This window comes from Hemiscyllium ocellatum, chromosome 20 (genome assembly GCF_020745735.1).
Source record: "Hemiscyllium ocellatum isolate sHemOce1 chromosome 20, sHemOce1.pat.X.cur, whole genome shotgun sequence".
In the NCBI taxonomy this organism is placed as follows: domain Eukaryota; kingdom Metazoa; phylum Chordata; class Chondrichthyes; order Orectolobiformes; family Hemiscylliidae; genus Hemiscyllium; species Hemiscyllium ocellatum.
This window is the reverse complement of record NC_083420.1, coordinates 29,017,457-29,038,856: the sequence shown is the minus strand read 5'-3', so window position 1 is coordinate 29,038,856 and position 21,400 is coordinate 29,017,457. Positions and strand designations below refer to the sequence as shown.

The 21,400-nt window shown below is 38.5% G+C and overlaps 1 protein-coding gene across 1 annotated transcript in view; it reads left to right on the top strand.

Annotated features, from left to right (window-relative positions):
• Positions 1-12,310, top strand: part of pgap6 (post-glycosylphosphatidylinositol attachment to proteins 6) — a 35,252-nt gene extending 22,942 nt beyond the window's left edge. The window contains exons 9-13 of the mRNA XM_060840692.1: positions 2,047-2,189; positions 3,273-3,451; positions 5,739-5,885; positions 6,926-7,042; positions 9,012-12,310. Of these exons, the coding sequence (XP_060696675.1) occupies positions 2,047-2,189; positions 3,273-3,451; positions 5,739-5,885; positions 6,926-7,042; positions 9,012-9,308 (883 nt within the window). The 3' untranslated portion in view covers positions 9,309-12,310. The remainder of the gene's footprint in view (positions 1-2,046; positions 2,190-3,272; positions 3,452-5,738; positions 5,886-6,925; positions 7,043-9,011) is intronic.
• The last annotated feature ends 9,090 nt before the right edge of the window (positions 12,311-21,400 follow it).

Sequence of the window (21,400 nt, the reverse complement as noted above, 5' to 3'; positions counted from 1 at the left end):
AAAGTAAGAGGAAGCAGATTTTGTTATACTCCAGGTTATCTGAAGATGTGACCATGTATGAGAATGCTTTTTAATAACTTTTGAAATGCAAATTCTGTTGTAATGAAGGCAAAAATGACAGCTGTTTTCACAAAATGGTAGACCTACAACTATCAAATGAAATAAATTTACCAGATAATCTGGTTTCAGTGGCATTTATTGATAAATAAAGGCTGACCAGGATAACTCCCCGTATTTTTCAAATAGTGCTGATGATCTGAAACCTGTCTCCCTTTCTGCCACCACCTCTGGCACTGGACATCAACTGATGGATCCTGGCTCTGAGTCGACCAACGGGGTCCTAGCTCGTCTTCTGACGTGCCACCAGAGATGGAGGGGGGATAGAAACCGAGGCAATTGATTTCAAAAGGCAGTTGAAGGTAGTAAATTTGCAAGACTAGGGATAGAGCAGAGGAATAGCTCTGACATAATTGACCAAATAACTACTTTTGTGTCATAATGATCGAGATCCATGGGATATATGGTCTTTTATGTTTATTTCAGAGAACAAACACCATTTAAAGATTTATCCCAAAATCTGTGCCTCCATCAGTGCTGTCATTTGCAGTTTTTCATTGAAATGTCAACATAAATTTTGTACCTCTGGGTTCAGACTTGAACACACACCATCTAACTCTGGCATGAGTCCGACCATTGAGCCAAGGCGTATGAGTGATAAATTATGAAATATTTTAAGTATGAAATGGACAGATTTCTTCTGGAAAAGATTGAAAAACAGAATTATTTGGTAAGAAAGGTGGGTAGGTCAGTAAGTTGTAAGTTGTCAAGTGGCCGTAAAAAGTCTGCACAGGGATTCATATAAATTTGGTCAGTTGGAAGGTGTTTGGTGGATGGGCTATGATGTGCAAAAAATGCATACTTCTGCTTTTGTGGGAAGAACGGCTCATGTGGCAGGTTCTGCTGCATGCTCATGGCTTCATCGTTATCTTTTCAGCTTGGTAATTTTTTTTTGGTTTGATTGTCCTGACCTCCCAGGGGAGACCGGGGCCCTGTGTATCTCCACCCCCCCCGCCCCCATGTCTGGTGGCACGTCACAAGACGAGCTCAACCCCACTGGTTGACTCAGAGCCAGGATCTGTCAGTTGATATTCAGTGTTGGAGAAGGTGCAGGACTCACGTGACCATCTGCAGTTTGGAATCCGCGGTGCTGGTGGTGGCAGAAAAGGAGCATGTTGGCAGGACCCCAGGAATGTTGTTGGACAGTGGCGATGACTGGATGACTAGAAACTGTTTCAATTTTAGTAATATCAATTTAACTTATTCTGTATTTTCCATTTATATAATTTATTCTGCAATCCAAGATGGCTCAGAACATGGTGACATTATATATTTGTCACTGTACCTAGGTAAAAGTGACAATATTAAATAAATCTAAATCTAAAATCTGAGAACAGAAAAACTGTATTATTTGAATGCAGAGGGACTCCATACTCAATGGTACAGATGGATCTGTGTGCCTTGAAACGTAAAGTTAGCATGCAGCGGTAAAGGAGTAATCAGCATAGTCCCAGAGGACCATGGGGCTGCTCGCTCATTTTAGAGAGACATGTAGTGGTGAGTGTAGCTTGAGTCAAAAACAAGGCTGAGAAGTGGGGGGGCCTTCATGGTGACTATGGGAATCGAATTTGCACTGTTGGCGTCACTATGCATTGCTTGAAATGCAACTGAACATTACAAAATACTACAGTGTGTGAACTACATTTGATAGGCCCACAAACCCAGAACAGTAAGATGCAGTTCATAGTGAGACAAATTCAGCTAAAACTGATGATTCAGAAAAATCTGAACATTTCCAAACCAGGAAACCACTGTTATTGTTTTAATTTTAACAGTTTTATAAACTTGATTGATAAACTAATACAATTCATACTCATCTTCATGATTACTCTTGCTGAAATTTTTTTTCATGAATCAGGGAAAGGAAAAAAGTAATTTTTGTATCAACTGCTGTACCTGAATATATAATCACATTTTATTATCTTTTAGCAATCAAACTTGTGGCAAGGTTTCTGCTTTGGTAACTGTATCAGCTATTTTGAATCCCTGTGTTGGGGATTGTGGTGTATATGGAGAGTGCAGACTTCTTCAAACTCATGGATATCTTTATGCTGCATGTGTTTGCAAAGCCGGTAAGTTTAACTCCTGTAGAAGAAGAGAGTGGGTCAATAATACCGAAGCTAAAAACTGCAACAATTTTGGACTAGTAATTTCATGGCCTTTCACTGAAAATCAAAATCCACCTTTCTTTAGCCTTTAAAACGGATATTATATTGTCCATTAGAAAATGCTTATTTCAAACTTTCTGTGCAATCCACTTTTGGCTTGTGCATGAAAATTCTATTGTAATTATTTTGTAACTTGGTGTCCAAGGATTTGTACTTTGTTTTGACAGATCACTGACTCCCTGTCCAAGATACCTGGTCAAAACTGCCTCATTCCAGTAAAATGTTACTCTTGACTTATGGATTCCCTCTCTTCATTCTCCATTTTCTAAAACTTTGTTAATTTAACAAGTGAATGTAACTGGACAAGCCACCATTTCTACCAATACAAAATTGCTATGCAATCCCTCCTGAAAATTCCTACTAAATATGTGATCAATTCTCCTTTGATAAATGTCATTTGGTAATTATCTTTGGTAGTGTGCTAAACTTAATTCTATTAATGAAATTTAATTTTTAACTTGAATTTTAAAACATATTTTGTTATGCATTTTTGTTTAAATTTGTTGAGTCTGCTAGCATTGTGAAGGTGAGCAAAGTGTTTTTAGTACAGCAAGAGGAAGCTACAGCAATACATCAATTTGCCAAACTTGCTCAGGTGTATGACATCCTCAAGTCATCTATAAATTGCTCTGTAGAACACGCTGTCTACCTATTCTTCTGGCTATTATGTATTGCGAATCTCTGTAAATGCGTACTGTGCTAGCAACGTAGCAATGCACCATGATTGTAACTGATTAGCAAAGACAGATGGGTATGTGTAGCTATTGATGGTAGATTTATGTCTGCAGCAGTGAATGATATTTGCAAAATCTTTAAATGATTTTAGTATGCATGTATGTTATAATTATGAAACTTTATATGAAGCTGTATTTTGTATTAGTCTATACTGTACTACTTGCTATACTGCTTTTTGTTCATGCATTGCCCATGCTTTATTCTTCCTTTTGTGCAGAATAATAATAATTTTCTCATTTATAAATTCCTTAGGTTGGAATGGATGGAGCTGTACAGATGATACCAATGCTCAGTCATATAGCCGGCAATTGCTGGCAACCCTCTTGTTAAGTTTGAGTAATCTCATGTTCATCCCACCGATTGTGGTTGCTGTACATCGCTATTATTTTGTAGAAGCTTCCGTGTATTTCTTCACCATGTTTTTTTCAACGGTAAGCTGAAGCATTTAAGATTTATTAAGAGTGAGGAACTTAATTTCCAATTGACAGATGTGTTCAATATAATTTGTTTAAATGTTGCCTTCATTGTGATTACATTATAGGGGGTCACTCCTACAGCAGGAAGATATTACTTCTGTAACCAGCATCTGACGTTTGCCTTTGGAAAGTAGTGTCCATCAATGTGCTGTCCCAACTTTTAAATTTGTTAACAGAATGAGAGAGTTGCTAGCAAGGCCAGTGTTTATTGCTCCTCCCTAATTGCACTTGAGACTATATGAAACCATCACCTTGAATTGCTACAGTCAGGGTTGTGTAAGCACACCTACCTCCAGTTTAATATCCAGAGCTTTAACTTCATGAGGATAATGGAATGATGATTTCTAAGTCAATCCAAGTCAACAATATATGATGTGAGAGAACTTGAGTTGGTGATGTTCCCTTGGCCTTGTCAATTTGAAGGACAAAACAACAGAGGCTACTGGTTTAGAAAGTGCTGTGACAAAATCTTTGTGGGGTGGCATGGTGGCTCATTGTTTAGCATTGCTGCCTCACAGTACCATCGTTCCAGCCTCTGGCCTGTGTGGAGTTTGCAATTTTTCCTGTGTCTCCATGGGTTTCCTCTAGTTGCTCTGGTTTCCTCCCATTGTCCAAAGGCGTGCAGGCTAGATGGATTGGCCATGCTAAAATCCTGTCGTATCTAGGGGTATGCAGACTAGGTGGATTAGCCATGGGAAAGATGGGGGTTTAAGGGATAGGATACAGAAGGTGGGTTTGAGTGGCTCTTTAGAGGGAAGGTGTGGACTTGATGGGTCAAATGGCCTGCTTCCACTCTAGGGATTCTATAATTCTTAATGAGTTGCTACAGTTGTCTTCTAATGGTGCACATAAAGATCTTTGCATATGTAAATGAGGGGAATAAATGATCATGGTAAAGGATGTGGTGCTAGTCAATAGACAGTTATATCCTGGATGATGTTGAGCTACTTGAGTGTTGCTGGTGCTGCATTCAATCAATATAGCCTTATAGCTTGTAGCTGGTGTTAAAGATTTGGGAATTCCTTGCTGTGGAACACTTAACCTCTAAGTTGTTCTTGTCATCACAATAATTATGTAATTTTATTAGGGGATTGCATTATTAAATAAGAACTGTGTTTTCTGATTTGGAGCTCAATTTTTGCTGTTGAATATGTCATATTAGATCATCTATCATCCTATCAAAGTTCACCCATATCACCATATTATGTACTGCCTGGCCTATATGTTTTCAGCACTTTCAGTTCAAGTATAATATTTCCAGCATCCATAGTATTTTGCCATTTTATTAATTACACCCTCCACACACATTGAAACTTCCCCAAAAAGGCACCTGAAAATTTTCTATGCCAGTATTACTTTCAAACCTCTAAACTTATGTGATATGGGTGAACTATGATATGACATGAGCCTCCCCTTCGTCAGCTAATCTTCACTGGGCTGTAGTGAGCTCTTCTGTTTCTGAACTAAGCAACATGTCTACTTTGTTAAACTAATATAAAGTTAATGAAATGTTTAGAGGTTTTGAAAGTAATACTGGCATAGAAAATTTTCAGGTGCCTTTTTGGGGAAGTTTCAATGTGTGCGGAGGGTGTAATTAATAAAATGGCAAAATACTATGGATGCTGGAAATATTATACTTGAACTGAAAGTGCTGAAAACATACAGGCCAGGCAGTACATGTGCAGGGAAAAATAGTCAATATTTCAGTTTGGTAACCTTTTACAGAGCTGCCAAAGATACAGATTTTAACAGGTTTAAACAAGGAATGGGTGGGAAGTCCACCACTATGTCAGACTAGAGTTGGCATGAGTGTGTCTATATTGTGATACACTGAGCATGACAACTAAATGGTATTAGTGAGTTGGACTTGTGGGGCTTTTCCTGTCTATCATTTTGATATGTCAGGTGATAAATCAATGGTGTAGAGAGAGTTTTGGATAAAAGTATCCTATTTTGTTCACAGAAATGAATGTTTGAATTCTGTAAAAATCCACCTTCTTTCATGGTTACTTCTGTTATTAGCCTACAGATAACCAGGAATAATTAATTCTATTTCATACACTTATCATGGTGGAATTTTAACTTGAGACTCTGGAGTTCTGGTCTAGGACCATGTCAATAACGCTACTGTATCTGTTCTGTGTTTATAAAGAAATAATAAAATGGTGTGAAGAAACTGCTGTAATGGTGACAAATTTTGAACCACCAAATGAATGACAATTTTAAAAATTATTCCTTACAGTTTTATCATGCATGTGATCAACCTGGAATTGCTGTCATGTGCATTATGGAATATGACACACTGCAATACTGTGATTTCCTTGGTTCGGTTGTATCTGTGTGGGTTACAATTCTGTGTATGGCGAGGTTAAGATCCCTCCCTAAATATGTAAGTATTAACAATGACTTTTCATAGGGGTAGTTTTTGGAAATTTTGACCATTTTTGATGTTTTAAATGTATCAAAGCTTAGCTGTTCAGTTTTTTTTCAAAATAGTCTTGTGTGCAAATTAATAATACTAATGAGATAGTATTGTTTTCCCATGGACGATGACAAATATGCAGCTGCTTATTTATAAGCAATGAACTACTCATACCAATTTATTAGAACATGACTAGTTCCAGCTTCTAATCAAAGCTGCTGGTAGCACTTCCTTTCTGTTTTTTTTTTAAATCCACCTGCCATGGGATGTTATGCTGCACCCCTAAAACAGGTACGACTCAAATCAAGGCCTTCTGACTCAGAGGTAGGAGTAGTACCACTGCACCACAAGAGTACACTCTTTTCTGGTCTTGAACAAATTCAGGAATTAGACAGATGTCAAACTTTTCAAACAGAAGCTTTGAAAGCTGACAGGCTTGTTCAACAAGACTGAATTATTTTGCTGAGCAAAAGAGTTAGCTTGAAGCCATTTTCTTTAATTCTAGTATAGCAGTCCACAGTTTAATGATTGGTGAAGGGGAATGTATTTGTTTTCTGTATAATGGCGCAACGATGAGTAGTGTGGGTTAAAATTCATTAGATTGATCATAACTACTGTCTTGTACTTTCAATTTACTTTCTGACTTGGAAGTTGGTCACATCTCACCAAATACATGTTTAGTTTGTCTTCAGAGAGATTGAAAAAGCAAAAGGCATGACCGTTCACCTCCGATCCCATGGGGATGCTATTTTCACGTGCCTGGATGACTTGTATGAGCAGTGTATGATAGTGCTGTAAAATTAAGCTATTTTGTTTTCTTACTGAAGTAATTAAATACCACTTGAGGGAGTAACTGCAGCAAACTTCAAAGAAATGAAACTTTGATCCTGGAAATTCTTCAAAGGTGTAGTTCAATTATTTAGGTTAGCAATGATATCTTTAATATTAGTCTTAAATATTTCATTGTTAGATGTGATACATTTACACTATACTTTTTATTATTAAAGGTACTTTTTATTCTTGGTTCCTTATTGATTGCCATGTCAATGCAACTGGACCGCCGTGGTCTTTGGAACTTATTGGGCCCATGCCTTGTTGCCCTGTGCATCATGATAACTGCATGGGTGAGTATAAAAGTACATAATAAGTGGCTGTTTTAACTTGTATCATGCACAAACCCTCGTATAAACTACTACATGTGGACTCGTGTCAGTGAATGAATAAGCAAGACCCTGCAGTAATTTTCTTCCAAAAAATCTTATGACTTGCAAACCAGGCTATTCCCTGACCCTTTCCTGTTATCATATTCTCGATTGTCATATTGATGTCCTAACAACCTGCTTCATAAATGGTGACACTGTACCCTTTTCTAAAAACCCTCTGCCAACCTGTAGTTTCTACCATCAACTCCATCCAAACTGCTATTGTGATGGTGTTGTCTTCATTTCCAACTCACATCTTGGGAGCTTCTCCCATCTTACCTGCACTTCCCTTAAAATAAAATCACTTTCCTTTATTTCTCTTGTATCTCCATTTTAAAATCCTTGTCTATCATCCCTCTACAGGTTTCTATGCCAGATATGATTCCTGCCTTTCTATCTTGGATTGCTGATTATTTATTTTCTAGTTATAATCTCCGTCTCAAATCATTCTGAACTTCTCTTCATCAAATAGTGGCATCTTGTCCTCCCTAAACTGCTCTAATGCCATAAATTGCCCTTCTCCATCGCCACCATCTTGACCTTGCTATCTTGCTGCTGTTGTCATCTTGGTAATTACAACTCCATTTAGGATCACTACTTTGTGTCCAGAGCAATAGAGAAATTTCACAAGTGATTCAGATACTCAAACTGATCAAGCCAGTTCTGTCAGTTGGATATATTCAAATTTCGGCTTTTGAGTGAGCAAATGTCCTATAATGAAAACAATGGAATAAGAGATGACTTTCATGAAGACATGCCAAAATTTGAGGTGAAGAAATGTTTGAAAAATCATGCAATCACTTTGATATTGGTTAGTCTCTTGCCTTGCCTTACCTTTTTTGAGCTCTGCTTTGCCTCTTTGCTATCAGGCTACTTGTCTAGCATCTGATCACAATGAGTGATGATTATTTTCTGTCCTGAAATTAGGAAGATTGAAAACATGCTTTTGGGAGCCCACATGAAAATCTGCTTTCCTCGATAATATCAGCTTGCTTCCTGATATGCTGTCTCAGGCAGAAGTAGATTTTTTTGCTTTTGAATTCCTATTTCTTCTGCCCTCTTATCCTGTCCGTGACCAGCTGTTACTTTTACATGTTGCATGTTTTAAAAGAAGAAAAATTCACTTGTGGGACTTTGTTGCTGGCTAGGCCAGCATTTATTGGCTGTTTGTAGATGCCTTAAATAAGGTGGTGGTGAGCTGCTGCCTTGAACCCCTGCAGTCCATATATAGGAGGCAGACCCACTAAGCCATTCTGGTGGAAATTCCAGGATTTTAACCCATTGATGCTGAAGGTTTGTGATATAATTCTAAGCCAGGATGGTGAGTGGCTTGAAGGTGGTAGTATTCCTATATAGTTGGAAATGGCCTTGGGTTTGGAAGATGGTATCCAAATTTCACCTTTGGTGAATTTCTACTGTCCATCTTGAAGATTCTCCACACTGCTGCTACTGAGTATCAATGATAGAGGGAATAGATGCTTGTCAATGTGGTGCCATTCAAGCAGACTGCTTTTTCTTAGATGGTGTCAAACTTCTCGAGTGTTATTGAAGTTGCACCTATCCAGCCAGGTGAGGAGTATTCCATCACAATCCAGACATTCATCAAAGATCCTTAGACAGCACCTTCCAAACCTACGACTACTTCCATTTAGAAATGAATATAAGTACAAATTTTATTGTGCGAAAGTGAGGACTGTCGATGTTGGAGATTAGAGTGCGGTGCTGGAAAAGCACAGCAGATCAGGCAGCATTCGAGAAGCAGGAGAGTAGACGTTTCGGCAAAAGCCCTTCATCAGGAATTCCTGATGACAAATTTTACTCGACAAAGCAAGATTTAATTTTACAGTTAGATAGTTACCAGCAAATCAATAATTTCGTTTTGTTCTTTCAGGTGTTTCGTGGCGTGAAGCGACGCCATTGCTATCCTCCAACATGGAAACGCTGGGTGTTTTTCTTGTTACCAGGAATAGGTGCAGCATTAATTGCTATTGCTGTATATGGATTTCTGGAAACAAAGGACAACTACTACTATACACATAGCATTTGGCATATTCTCGTAGCAGGAAGTGTGGTGTTTTTGTTGCCACCAGGTAAAAAACACATAAACCTCTGGATTTGGAAGCAGAAATTTACATGTGGATACCAGCTTTGCTCTGATGTAAAAGAAGACTTGTACATTGTTTGTTGAATTAAGCTAGTTTAGATAGACTAACCTAATCTGAGTAAACAGATTATTTTTATACAAAATATCTAATATGGGTGAGTGTCTTCTTGAGTTTCTGTATTGCGCTTTAAAATAATTCTTTTTAGAAAAAGACCACAAAACACTGTAAAGTTAAGTGACATCTACTTCAAACCTATTAAGATTTTATCTGCTGAGAGATCCTCCCCGAATTTTATAACTAAAGAAATGGATGTTGAACTTTTTTAAAAACAACTGATGCATTTATTTTGTCTTTAATTAAACTTGACCTTAATTTTAGTTTCTGTTGCTCAGGCGAGAGTAAATAGGTCCAACACTGAAGGGAGATCACTCACTCAAATGGTGATTGGTGGCAATCCAAAGCTTATTTTTGTTTAACCAGAATGGCACAAGAAATTTTATGATAAACGTTTAAAGGACGTTGCATTCAAATTATGACAAGTGATTTGTTGTCCTAATTAATGGGCCAGCTATTTGGACGTGAATTTTGCTACACTACTCCACTTTTTTTTTTAAAATGAAGCATTGTTCCTGAAACTGGTTGATCAATTTAGGAACAAAATGTCCTGATATATCTTTGCATGGATTTAGTTTCTGATGGCTGTCTGGCTAAATTTTGTCCAATAAGGCATGGTTACAAAGATGCCAAGAATATTCCAAGTGTGATTGGTGATGTGTTTTGAGTGGTCTGAGCTGGCAATGGTTTGCTTCACTTGACCTCCATGTTCTATATTCCTATTGAGGATTGATTGAGCCAGACTTAAGTACCTCTGACAACCTATGCTTTGGTTTGTATATGTAGTACACAAAGTTCCAGAAATACTCAGGTTAGGCAGCATTTGTAGGGAGAGATATGATATAACATTTCATGTTGATGTCCTTTTACCTCACGCACTTTGAAATCACAATGTTCTCCTTTTGCATATAGTCATTTGATGGAGTTATTAGGGAATTTAAAATGTTCATGAAACTAAGCTGCCTATAGTATATAATAGTAGAAAATTGCAAGCTTTGAATGGAGATGAGTGACTTCCATTGCAATTACGAGATTTTGTTTTTATATTTAATTGGAACAACTAGGAAATTTGCATGTAAAAGTAAGAATAGTTTTTTTAAAAATTGGATTTTCTTGAATACTGTTGCAAATGTGAGGAATTTTTCAGCAGATGCTTTAGATTTCGGCAATAATAGATACTCACCTTGATAGAAATCACCTTGCAGCTGATTTGTGTTTAATCAAATTCTAATTAAGGAACTGCCACCACATTGCAACTTCACCAATATTAGTGCTCAGCTGAAGTATTGTTCGCAACTGAGTATTAAGGACAAACAAGATTGGTTGATAGACTATTAGATAAATTGGGGAAACTCAGTCCTATTGTCTGAGTAGTTAAACGTGCATGTTTACATTTAATGTCATGCAGTAGCACTTACCAAAGGCTTGTCATCAAGTTATGCAAATAACTTAATGATTTAACTCTTGGAAAATGGGCTTGAAGGGCTAGAATCCAAGATGATTGCTGGAAATCTTTATTTCCTCAAGTGTTTTCAGACCATCTTAAGTGCAGGATTCTCTTGATTTTAGTCTTTGGTCTATGGTCACTTTTCTGTAGCATAAAATCAATATTTAGCCAGTTTGGTCTCATGGTATAATTGTTGCTGAATGAATGTATTCCGTAAGAGAATTGTTTTGCTTTGCACCATTATCTTGTGTTAACAAGTAAACATATACACCATTTTGTCTTGGAAAAGGTGCTAAATCCTTATACTATCTAGTATATTTTCAAATGTTGATTTGTAAAAACCTGACACATTGTGGGGTATAACTGGGTCTTCTCGATAAACTTACCCACATTTGAGTTGGAGGAAGGATCATAGAGGCAAGATAGATTTTCTGGTTTGAAATACTTTTGTGCTAAAATTGAACGTAGAAAATCTAAGGAGGATAAAAATGTCCAGTTCTTCAAAACAAAACCATCATGCTTGTTCTATGGATACTGCAATAATACTTATATGCATAGTTAAAGGATATCTGTTTCAGTTGCTGGTTTTGTCTGACACTTGGTGGACAAAAATTAAAACCTTTCTTTGGTTTTATTCTCCTGTTAACATGGAAAATGTCTTGATTTCCAAAAAACATGCAACTTTAAAAAAAATGCAGGCATTTGTCCTCATGAGCCTAGTAATTTTATTGGAAACATTCCTCCTGCCTGACATATTTTGTCTTTTATCTAAAATCCTTTTCAATTATTGGTGAGTAACAATATGCTAAAATAATTGAGTTCTTTACAAATGTTCATCTATAATAAGCCTAAATTAATTCCATTGCCGGAGACAGAATCCTCTTCACCAGCGTCTATACTCTGTGATCTAGTTCATGATTTCATATTAGGTCACCTTTGTTTCCTGAACTATACTTCATGTTTTTTAACCATCAACTTCTAAATAACATAGTGCTTCATATTACTAATTGTCTCTCAAATTCACAGAATGGATTTTAAAAACAAAAGATACTTGAAATATTGTACTTTACTGTGGTTTTGATGTTAGTTGAATTATTACAGTAATCATAATAGTTGGTCTACTTTTAAAACTGTGGACTAGAATATGCAACCAGTTGCAGAAGTTGCTACTTTCAGTTCAGCTAGGTGAAAAAAACCAGCTTTTTAAAAAAATGTTCTAAAGGAACAATGGAGATTATGTGGAGATATGTTAGAATGATATATTGTATGTATATTATGATAAAGATTCTATGTAAATTGTGGGTGGAAAAGGTTTCTTATTAAGCTGTCTTAATTTATTCTGATATACAACACATATTTTGTTACATAAAAATAAATCTAATGCATATAACGCTGTGCACAGTTAGGTTGCCTTTAATGGGGATATATATTTTGGAGTAATTTATTTTGGTTTAAAATTGTGCATGAACATGATTTAATGGTGGAAGGTTTGTATCATGTAATTTATAAAATGAAATGCCAGCTTGTAATAAATCTTATTTTGAAACCGTAATATGATCAATATTTTAATGGATTTACTAAAATTTTAAATATGCTCTTGTTTTGAGGTGGATTAATAATTAAAACAATTGAGAAGTCAACTTCCAATCAGACCATATTCACAGCAGGTAGGAACAAGAAAGGGCAAAAAGAGCCCTGTTGGGGGCATCTAATCTGTAAGAAAGCAAACTTTCAAATGTTAAAGTTGATAGTGCTTTGGGGAGGCAGTATATGGAAAATTTGAAGACATTATTTTAACAGACGAGTGTACAGTTATTAAAAGGCTGGATTAGTGTGTGTTTAAATCATGTTTGCCTTCCCATACAACATACACAGAAGTAGGTCATTTGGTCCATCTACTCTGTCCTGCCGTATAATGAGATCTAGGCTGATCTGATAATCTTCAATGCCATTTTCCTGCCTTCTCCCCGTAACTCTTGATTTCCTCACTGATTAAAAATCTGTGTCTAAGTCTAGCATATTCTTAATGACTCCTCTTCTACTTTCCTCTACAGGTAAGAATTCAATAGATTCATTGCCCTCCTCATTCTCCAATTTCCTTCTCATCTCTGTTTTAAATATGCAATCCTTTATGCTGAGATTCTGGTCCTAGATCCCCTCAAATGGTTTAACCTCTTAGCACCTACCGTATCCAGCCCCCTAACACTTTATGTTTCAATATGGTAATTTCTCATTCTTCTAAATCAAATGAGAACTGGCCCAACCTCCTCAATCTCACTTCAGGAGACAATATCTCCATGTCTGGGGTCAACCTAGTAAACCTTCAGTGGATTGCCTCCAGTGTCAAATCACTTTTCTTCAATAATGGGACCGAAACCATTTATGGTATTTTAAGTCTGGTCTGACTAGTGCCTTGAATACTTTTAGCAAGACTTCTCTATTTTCATACTTCATGCTCTTTGAAATAACATACTATTTAAGCGTCTTGTTATCTGCTGAACTTGTGTGCTTTCATTTTGTGATTCATGGACAAGGACTTCCAAATCCCTTTGTGCTGCAGCTTCTTGCAGCCTTTTTCCAATTTAATAATATTCCACTTCTCTCTTTTTTCCTGCCAAAGTGTATAACTTCACATTTAACTACATTATATTCCATAAGCCAAATTTTTTGCCCAATCTGTGTCATCCTCCCCACGTGTTATCCTCACCACTTGTCTTCCCACCAATTTTTGCCATATGCACACTTGATAGTAGTACACTCACTTCACTATTCCAGGTTATTAATGTATATGATAAATAATTGTGGCTGAAGCATTGATCCTTGTGACTCTTCACTAATTACAGGTTGCCCTCTTGAAAACGATCCCTGTTTGAAATCTAAGAGTCAGCCAATCATCTTATCAGTGCTGATATGCTACTTCCAACATAATAGACTCTTAAAATAGTCTCATATGTGGTATCTTGTCTTGCGCCTTTTCTAAATACAAATATGTTACATCTACTGATTCACCTTTATCCTATTTGTTACCTCTTCAAAAAATTCCAGTAAGTTTCAGGCATGGCTTTCAATTCAAGAAGCTATGCCGACTTTGAATAATTATATTTCTGAATGCTCTGCTATTATTATCTTTTATAAATGGCTATTAATTTCCCAATGATGGATGGTAAGCTAACTGACCTGTGGTTAGTTGTTTCCCTTTTTTTGACTCGCTTTTTGCATGAGACTTACATTTTTACATTAGTACATTTTACATGTTAGTTTTCCAGATCTATGGATTCTTGGAAGATTATTATCAATGCATCCATTATATCTGTAGCTACTTTCTTTATTATCTTAGGGTGGAACACATTATTGTGGTGCTGGAAAAGCACAGCAGGTCAGGCAGCAGCAGTGGAGCAGGAGAATTGATGTTTTGGGTATAAGCCCTTCATCAGGTATATAGTAGGATGGGTGGGGAGGAAGGATTTGAGAGAGTCTGGGTGGAGGTAAGATAGCTGGGAAGGCGATGGGTAGACGGAGGTGTGGGGTGATGGTGATAGATTGGAGAGGAGGGTGGAGCTGATAAGTGGGAAGGAAGATGGACAAGTAGGACAGTTCAAGAGGGTAGTGCAGAGTTGAAGGGTTGCATCTGGGGTGAGATAGGGGTGGGAGATGAGGAAACTGTCGATATTGATGCCATGTGGTTGGAGGGTCTCAAGGTGGAAGATGAGGCATTCTTCCTCCAGGAGTCAGGTGGCTTGGATTTGACAGTGGAAGAGGCCCAGTATTTGCATATCCTTGGCAGAGTGGGAGGGAGAGTTGAAGTGGCAGCCACAAGCAGTGCGATTGTTTGGTGTGTGTGTCCCAGAGATGTTCCCTGAAACATTCCCTTTGTTGGCATCCTGTCTCCCCAAAGTAGAGCAGATCACGTTGAGAGCAATGGACACTAATGAGGTGTTTTGATAAGCAGGAATATATCTGCCGAATGTGGAAGGATCCTTTGGGTCCTGCAGGGAATGGAGGGTGGATTGGTGGGGGATGTGGACCCAACGTGGAGTCGTGGGGGGGGAATGATCTCTGTGGAATGCTGATAGGTGTTGGGGGGGGGGGGGAGCGGGGGATATATTTCTGGTGGTGAGGTCTGATTTTAGGTGGTGGAAATGTCAAAGGATAATGCATTGTGTCTGGAGATTAGTGGGGTGGAAGATGAGGACTGGAGTGGGGGTGATCTATCTTGTTGCGGTTGGAGGGATGGGGTTCCCCTGGTAATTTTCTTTGTCAATGTATAGCTCTTGTTAGAAGCCTATAGAATTCTCCCATCCATGTGGATTTTGCATTATCTGATCAAAATCATTTGCTATTCTACATATTCTGTCTTGTTTTAAAATACCTACTCAACTGTGTGCTTTTATTCCCCACTTTCCATAGTCTGGATATCATTATCCCATTGTTACAACTGGAGTTAAACTCAATGATATATTATTATAGCAAAATACTCTGCAAAAAAGCCATACCATACTCTCAATCATAAGTTTACATTGACCTGTCCAAGAATCACCTTATACCTTTCCACACAGTCTCAGAGAATGTCCAATGTCCAGCAAATGAGCAGTTTGATCACTGATGGGTATCACAAATGTGTCAGCTAGTTTGATAAGTTGATCTTTAACATTTCTCCCCAGCGAGAGGCTTATTGATTGGACCCTTTTAACAAATGTTTTCGTCAACTTGGCTTGTTCAGGCTTCTCATAAGCTTTTGTTTATTCACTCAAACCTGGATGTCACTGACTGAACCAGCATTTATAACACATCCTTTGTTGCTCTTGAGAAGATGGTGCTGAGCGGCCACCTTGAACTGCTGTAGGTAGAACCATAATGCCTTTGGGGAGGGAATTCCTGTATATTGATCCAGTAACAGTGAAGGATTGGCAACATATTTTCAAGTTCAGATGGTGAGTGGCTTGAAAGGGGACTTGCAAGTGATGATATTGCCATGTATCTGTTATTGTTATTCTTTTCAATGGAAGTGGCTGCAGGTTTGGAAGGTTGGTGTCTAAGAAACGAATTGGTGAATTTCTGCAGTGAATCTTGTATACATAGTACACAATGCTGCTCCTCACTGCCCGTGATGGAGGGAGCAGATATTTCTGATGGGCACCAATCAAGTTGGGCTGCTTCTTCCTGGATGGTGTCACTGGAGTTGCACCCATCCAGGCAACTGGAGAGCATTCCCTAAAACTCCTGATTTGACCCTTGTAGATGTTGGGCAGGTGAGTTATTCTCTGTAGTATTCCTAGCCCCTCAGCTGCTCATGTAACCACCTGTATGGATAGCTATTTATATGGATAGTCCAGTTCAGTTTCTGGTCAGTGGTAACCCCTGGGATGTTGAATTGGGTTCAGTATGGTAGAGGGAGTCATACAGCGTAGAAATAGACCTGCCATGTCTATGCTGACCAAGAAGCACCAAACTATGATGATCCCTTTTACCTCTACTTAGTCCATTGCCTACTATGACCTGGCATTTGAAGTGCTTGTCCAGGAGCTGCTTAACTGTTGCAAGAGCACCTCTCCACCACCCTCAGACAGCACATTCTGTATTTCTACCATCCTGTGTGTTTTTTTTTCCCTCTGGTCCCCTGTAAACCACTTATTCCACACCTTGAATTTGTGCTGTCTGGTCTTATATATGTCAGTCATGGGGAGAATGACTTTAATGGTCTAATCTATTTATGCCCCTCATAGTTGTAAGAGGCAATGGTCTAGTGGGATTATTGCTAGACTATTGATCCAGAAACTCAGCCAACATTCCGGGGACCTGTGTTCAAAACCTGCCATGGTAGATAGAAGGATTTGAATTCAATAAAGTATATGGAATTAAGGGTCTAATGATGACTATTATCGATTATCTGGTTTACTAATGTCTTTTAGGGAGCAAAATCTGCCATCCTCACCCAGCCTGACCTATTTGTTATTCCAGACACACAGTAATGTGGTTGACTCTTAATTGTCCAACAAGCAATAAATGATCCACGTCTCATGAGTAAAAATAAAAGAAAACTGCTTACATTGATCAGATCTACCCTCTGTGTTTTTGTCTTTACAGAAAACTAAACCACCCTATCCTGTTGTTATATCATGGGGTAAACCTTTCTGCTTAATTTAAACCAGCAACGCAGAAAAAGTTTATACTGTGCAACAATTTGTGAAAATTCGAGAGGCCACAAACTGTTTAAAGTAAAAATCAAAAACTTTATTTCTTAAAGCATAACAGAGAATAATTAACTAACAACTATTTACAACTCCTTCCTCTAACCTATCTTTTACTTTTCCTTCTACAATACTAGTCCGATAAAACCCCCGATTAAGATGTACCAAAATTCAAATGTTCAAAACCAGCCAGATTTCTTCTTCTTCTTGGGGATTTCTGTTTCATAGGTTACTGATCGCTAAAGGGAGTTATATTTTTGTACACACTGGTGGCTTGGCAGTTCTCCAATCAACTGTTCACGTTTTTCCGGTCTTATACCCACTAAGCATCGGATTGTGTCATTGGCTTTTAAGATTGTCAATATGCTAAATTCAAAACCTTATTGGAGTTTGGTATTTTTCGGGGTATAATTTAAACTGATTGGCCTAATTCAAATTTCTTTTGTTTCCAGGCAACCAGCTACCCTAGCTACTGGACCCAAAAGGTTATATTATGTCTTGTTCAGAATACTTAGTGCTATCGGGTAGTTCTGCTAGCTTTTAACTCTCTCAAAGGAACAGTACACACACACCTTCATAACACCTCCCCCCTTCTAAAAAAAACCCATCATAATGAAAAGATGGCTTCTTTTTTTTCCTATTCTTTAAACACATGACCTTAACATACCGATAACTTTAATCTAAGTTCGCCTTCACTTCAAAACATTAAATAAATACAAATCTCATCTAAACTTTATCATTTAAATCTGTGATAACACATCTGTGATTGCATTCTTATGACCTGAAACATGTATGATTTTTAAGACTTGAATAAAATGGTCTCCTATTCTTGTCTTTGAAGCGTTCTAAGATGTAAGAGAATTGTGATCCGTGTACACAACCGTCTTGGACACACTGTTCATGACACACGCATTAAAATGTTGTAAGGCCAGTACCAAACTTCAATAGTTCTTTTTCGATTGTGGAGCATTGCCTTTGGTGGATGTGGATCTTCTTCAAAAAGTAACCAACTGACAGCTCAATCCCATCCTCACCTTCCTGTAGGAGTACAGCTCCAATACCTATGTCACGAGCATTGAAGGCGACTTTAAAAAGTTTTGAAAAGTTTGGAGTAACTAAAACTGGTTTGGTGGTTTTCAAATGGTCGAATGCCTCCTGGCATGGTTCTGTCCCCTGAAACTTTGTGTTGTTCTTCAGTAAATCTGTTAACGGTGCCACTACATTGCTGAAGTTTAGAACAAACTTCTGGTAGAATCCGCTGAGTCCTACGAATTGAAGCACCTCTTTCTTCGGTGTTCGTCATGGAAATTCTTCTATGGTCTTTGTCTTTGCATTCTGTAACATCAGTCATGGAAGGTTGACATTATGTCCCAAGAATGTCACCCCTGCTTTTGCGGATCCTGTTATATTTAGGTTTATCACCAGTTTTGCTTCTCATAGTTGTTCAAAGAGCTCTGCCAAATGTGATCTTTCCAGGACTTACTAAAGATCACTAGGTCATCCAAATAGTCTGCACAGTTTGTTTACCCAGTCACAACTCTGGTCATGAGTCTTTGGAATGTGCTAGGTGTATTCTTCTTTCCAAAGAGCATCACTTTAAAGTGATATAGCCCATTTGGGATTACAAATGCAGAAATTTCTTTCGCCATCTCTGGTAAAGGTACCTGCCAGTAATCACGCATTAAGTCTAACTTGGTGATGTAACTGGCTTGTCTGACTTTCTCCATACAATCCGCCAATTAGGAATTGTTTATGAGTGTGATTTCGTAACTGCGTTGACCTTTCAATAATCCAAGCAGAATTGTTGAGTCCTGTCTGGTTTGGGAACTAAAAGGATCGGCAAACTCCACTCGCTCTGGCTAAGGTTGATAATGTCCTCGTTGAACGTGGCCTCCACCTCCACCTCCATCTGAACCTGTCTGGCTTTGAAAGGATTAAGCCAATAGGGGTGTTGTTTTATGGGAGCAGTGTTCCCTATTTCTACTTCATGTACAATAGCATTAGTCCTCCCCATCTGATTCTTACATTTGTCCTTATACTGTAGTAACAAACCTTTCAACTGTGTTCTATGTTCCTGCGATAGTTTACTAATCTATCCCACTTCTCAAGGGCTTCTTTATTTTTTAAATCTATTATGAGGCACATCAAAATCCACATAATCTGGATTTGATTCCTCACTCTGCGTGGCAGTAACTAACACCTGTTTCTCCAATTCTTTCTCTCTAGTATAATACAGTTTCAACATGTTCACATGACATATCAATACCTTTTTTTTCTATCTGGCATCTTTCTGAGAGAGTTCTCCTGACTCAACTGTTTCACAATTTGGTAGAGACCACTAAAGCTGGCTTTGAAGGGATCTCCTATCAGTGGTAGCAGTACTAACACATCATCCCCTTGGGAAAATGTCCAATTCTGAGAGCTTTTATCTGCCACCTGCTTCATTTTATACTGTGCCCTGTTTAGGTGCTGTTTAGCTAACTCACCTACTTGATTTAATCTCTCCCTCACCTCCAATACATAATCTAACTGAGAGATGTTCAACTTTGGTCCTGTTGATTTTTCTTCAATTAATTTGAAAGGGCCTCGCTTCATGCCTGAATATTCATTTGAAGGGAGTGAACTGAGTAGATTTATTTGGGGCATCTCGAATGGCAAACAATATGAATGAGATACCTTTATCCCAGTCATTTGGGTAATCCTGGCAGTACGTTCTCAACATGGTCTTCAGGGTCTGATGTCACCTTTCTAAAGCTCCCCGAGATTCAGGATGATGCGCACTGGGTTTAAAGTGATGTATATCTAACCTATCCAGAACCTCCTTAAACAGTCTTGCAGTAAAATTTGACCCTTGGACTGACTAAATCTCCCTGGGTAGCCCATACTGTGTGAAGAAAACTACTTACTCCTCTACTACCCTTTTTGCCTTGATACTCTGTAATGGAATTGCCTCTGGGAATCTGGTAGACCTATCCATTTTGGTTAACAAGTACTGGTTCCCACTTTTAGGTTCCCTCCCGAGATCTACGCAATCAATTATAACCTGCACGAAATATGGGAATTGACAACAAAGGTGCTGATTTTATTACTGTCTGTGGCTTGCCTACTGTTTGGCATGTATGACACATTTGGTAAATGTTAATCACATCCTTGTGCATTCCAGGCCAATAAAAATGTTTTTGCACCTTAGCCTGAGTCTTTCATACCTCTAGGTGACCACCTACAGGTAATTTATGTGCTCCCTGTAACAACGCCCCTCTGTATGCTTTTGGCATCGCAATTTGGAGCACTTTGGTCCATTTCTCCTCTGCATTAACCTCCCGTGGTCTTCGTTTCAGTCTTAGGATTCTATCTTTCAAATAATAATCCTCTGGAGTATCCTCTGCCTCTTTTTTGGAGTACCCATTCAGTTGGGGGCTTTTTATAGTCTTGTCTTGCTTTTTTCTTTGCATGTCTCTTAGCCTTTCAAGACTCAACACTTCTGTCTGACCCTCTGCAAGTTTTTCCTGCACCATTACGTCAAACAGAGTATCTGCTAACTGCACCTCAACTCCTTCATCTTTCTCTTTTTGCTTTGTGCTGTGACTTGTCAATACGCAGACTGGGAAAATACCAGGATATTTCTGTTTTAACTCCTCAGTTTCTTGATCTTTCTTGGGCTTCTCCATAACAAGGGGTGTCACTCCCACCTTGGATCCTGCCAAATCATTCTCAACAACAAACTGAATTCCTGGACCTGACACGCTGTCAATCACTCCCACTGCAACTTCTCCAATCTTAAGTTGGCACTCCAACCGCATCTTACATAGGGGGACGCTAAATTTCTGTCCCTCTATCCCACAAATTACCACACTCATGGGTAGCAGATCAGAAAGGGTGCATATTCGCTTATCCCTCACTTCGGCATTTGGTTAGATCCTGTATCTCTCAAAACAACAACTTCTTGTCCTTCTCTTCCTTTTCTTTCTGAGTAACCTTTACCCACAGAGGCAAATTCTTTGTAGAGATCAGGTACTAACTCCATACCCAGTCCCTGCCTCGGCTGTGCACTCTCCTGCAGCTTCTCAGTTCTTCTTGGAATCTCCTTTACCACCATCACTAATGCCACTCACTTAGTTTCTTTTACCACATCTTTTCCCACAGTGCCTTTCTTTAACGCCCAGCACTGTGACTTTACATGTCCCACTTTACCAGAGTGGAAACACCTGAGGTCTTGCACCTCTTGGGCTTCTTTTTTATTCTGTGGCATATTCTTACCAGTGCTCTCTACTCCTTGCTTTGTAGTGTAAGATCTTCCCTTCCCCCAACTTCTATCCCTCACAGGACAAAATTCTGGCCGGAAGCTTGTCTTATGCATCATCATGTATTCATCTGCTAATTCTGCTGCCCTTCTCCCTACTTGAAGTTTCTGTTCCTCCATGTGAAT